The following is a 1659-nucleotide window of genomic DNA, read 5'->3' as shown; positions in this document are numbered from 1 at the left end:
CTGTGCTTCAGTCTGTGCTTCAGTCAGTGCTTCTGTCTGTGCTTCAGTCTGTGCTTCAGTCAGTGCTTCAGTCTGTGCTCCTCAGTCTGAGCTTCAGTCTGCAGAGCTTCAGTCTGTGCTTCAGTCTGTATAGCTTCAGTCTGTACTTCAGTCTGCAGAGCTTCAGTCTGCAGAGCTTCAGTCTGTGCTTCAGTCTGTGCTTCAGTCTGAGCTTCAGTCTGCAGAGCTTCAGTCTGCACTTCAGTCTGCAGAGCTTCAGTCTGAACTTCAGTCAGTGCTTCAGTCAGTGCTTCAGTCTGTACTTCAGTCAGTGCTTCAGTCAGTGCTTCAGTCTGTGCTTCAGTCTGTATAGCTTCAGTCTGAGCTTCAGTCTGTGCTTCAGTCAGTGCTTCAGTCAGTGCTTCAGTCTGAGCTTCAGTCTGTGCTTCAGTCAGTGCTTCAGTCTGTGCTTCTGTCTGTGCTTCAGTCTGTGCTTCAGTCTGTGCTTCAGTCAGTGCTTCAGTCTGTGCTTCAGTCTCTGCTTCAGTCTGAGCTTCAGTCTGTGCTTCAGTCAGTGCTTCAGTCTGTGCTTCAGTCTGTGCTTCAGTCTGTGCTTCAGTCTGTGCTTCAGTCTGTGCTTCAGTCAGTGCTTCAGTCTGTGCTTCAGTCTGTGCTTCAGTCTGTGCTTCAGTCTCTGCTTCAGTCTCTGCTTCAGTCTGTGCTTCAGTCTCTGCTTCAGTCTGTGCTTCAGTCTCTGCTTCAGTCTCTGCTTCAGTCTGTGCTTCAGTCTGTGCTTCGTTGATCATCAGGTTCTCAGTCTGGAGGTCTGGCTGCAGCTGGATGGGGCTCCTGGTCCAGTCCTCCGGCAGCGTTGTGGTGCTCTGTAAGTCCTCTGGGCTCAGGGTGGAGCCCCCTGCCAGCATCACAGCACAGAGCAGCGTGCACCGCAGCATCCAGAGTGGTGTGCTCCGAGTGGGGGGTCCACGTTTGGGAGACATGGGGTCAGCTAATGAGGAAGAAGAGCTCCGTAAGAGGGACGATTCACAGCCTCATGGTCTAGTCTCAGCGAGAAGATCCTTTAGAGGAAAGTTTCTCTCCTCTCCTCTTCTCTTACCTCTTTTCTTCTTCTCTCCTCACTCCCTCAGCGGAGAGAGGAAAAACCCCTCTGCGCTCCCCCTCATGATGTTGCCGCGCTGTAAGAGATAGGACAGAGAAGCCAGTAAAGGAGAGTGTATGATAGTGTGTGTGTGTGTGTGTGTGTGTGTGTGTAGATCCAGCTGTAATCTGCTCTCACATGCTGTTGTTTCCTCTCCGGCTCTCCTCTCTGTCCCTCACTGCTCTCTCTCTCTCTCTCTCTCTCTCTCTCCCCCCCCCTCTTACCTCCCGCTGGGCTGACTGAGCTCTTGCGTAACACTCACTCATTCGCTGAGCTGTGCTGAGCTGTAACTCATGCAGCCCTAAGTCCTTTCCCTCTCTGCCCCTCACTCTGTACTTCCCCTGTAATGGTTGTATGCGCAGTTGAATTAAACAATTTAGGCAATATTTGCTGATGGCTCACGTCAATAGATCACAATGTACTTAGCAACTCAACTGGTTGGAAAACAGATTGAAAACTAAAGCTGAATGTAGGTATATACTGTGGAATGGTTTAACTAAGCCCAACGTCCCAATAGCTGCAAA

General features: G+C 50.8%; 1 protein-coding gene across 1 annotated transcript; it reads right to left on the bottom strand.

Moving 5' to 3' along the window:
- Positions 1-59: 59 nt before the first annotated feature.
- Positions 60-1295, bottom strand: LOC104949106 (mediator of RNA polymerase II transcription subunit 15-like). Its single transcript, XM_010775385.1, has 2 exons — positions 1274-1295; positions 60-1172 (listed from the first exon to the last, which is right to left on the bottom strand). Exon 2 carries the CDS (start codon positions 975-977, stop codon positions 60-62), a length of 918 nt encoding a protein of 305 aa, XP_010773687.1. The 5' UTR covers positions 978-1172; positions 1274-1295.
- Between the last annotated feature and the right edge of the window lie 364 nt (positions 1296-1659).

The sequence above is a fragment of the Notothenia coriiceps genome, unplaced genomic scaffold (genome assembly GCF_000735185.1).
Source record: "Notothenia coriiceps isolate Sejong01 unplaced genomic scaffold, NC01 NC01_scaffold00015725, whole genome shotgun sequence".
Lineage (NCBI taxonomy): Eukaryota > Metazoa > Chordata > Actinopteri > Perciformes > Nototheniidae > Notothenia > Notothenia coriiceps.
This window is presented reverse-complemented; position numbering and strand designations above follow the sequence as displayed.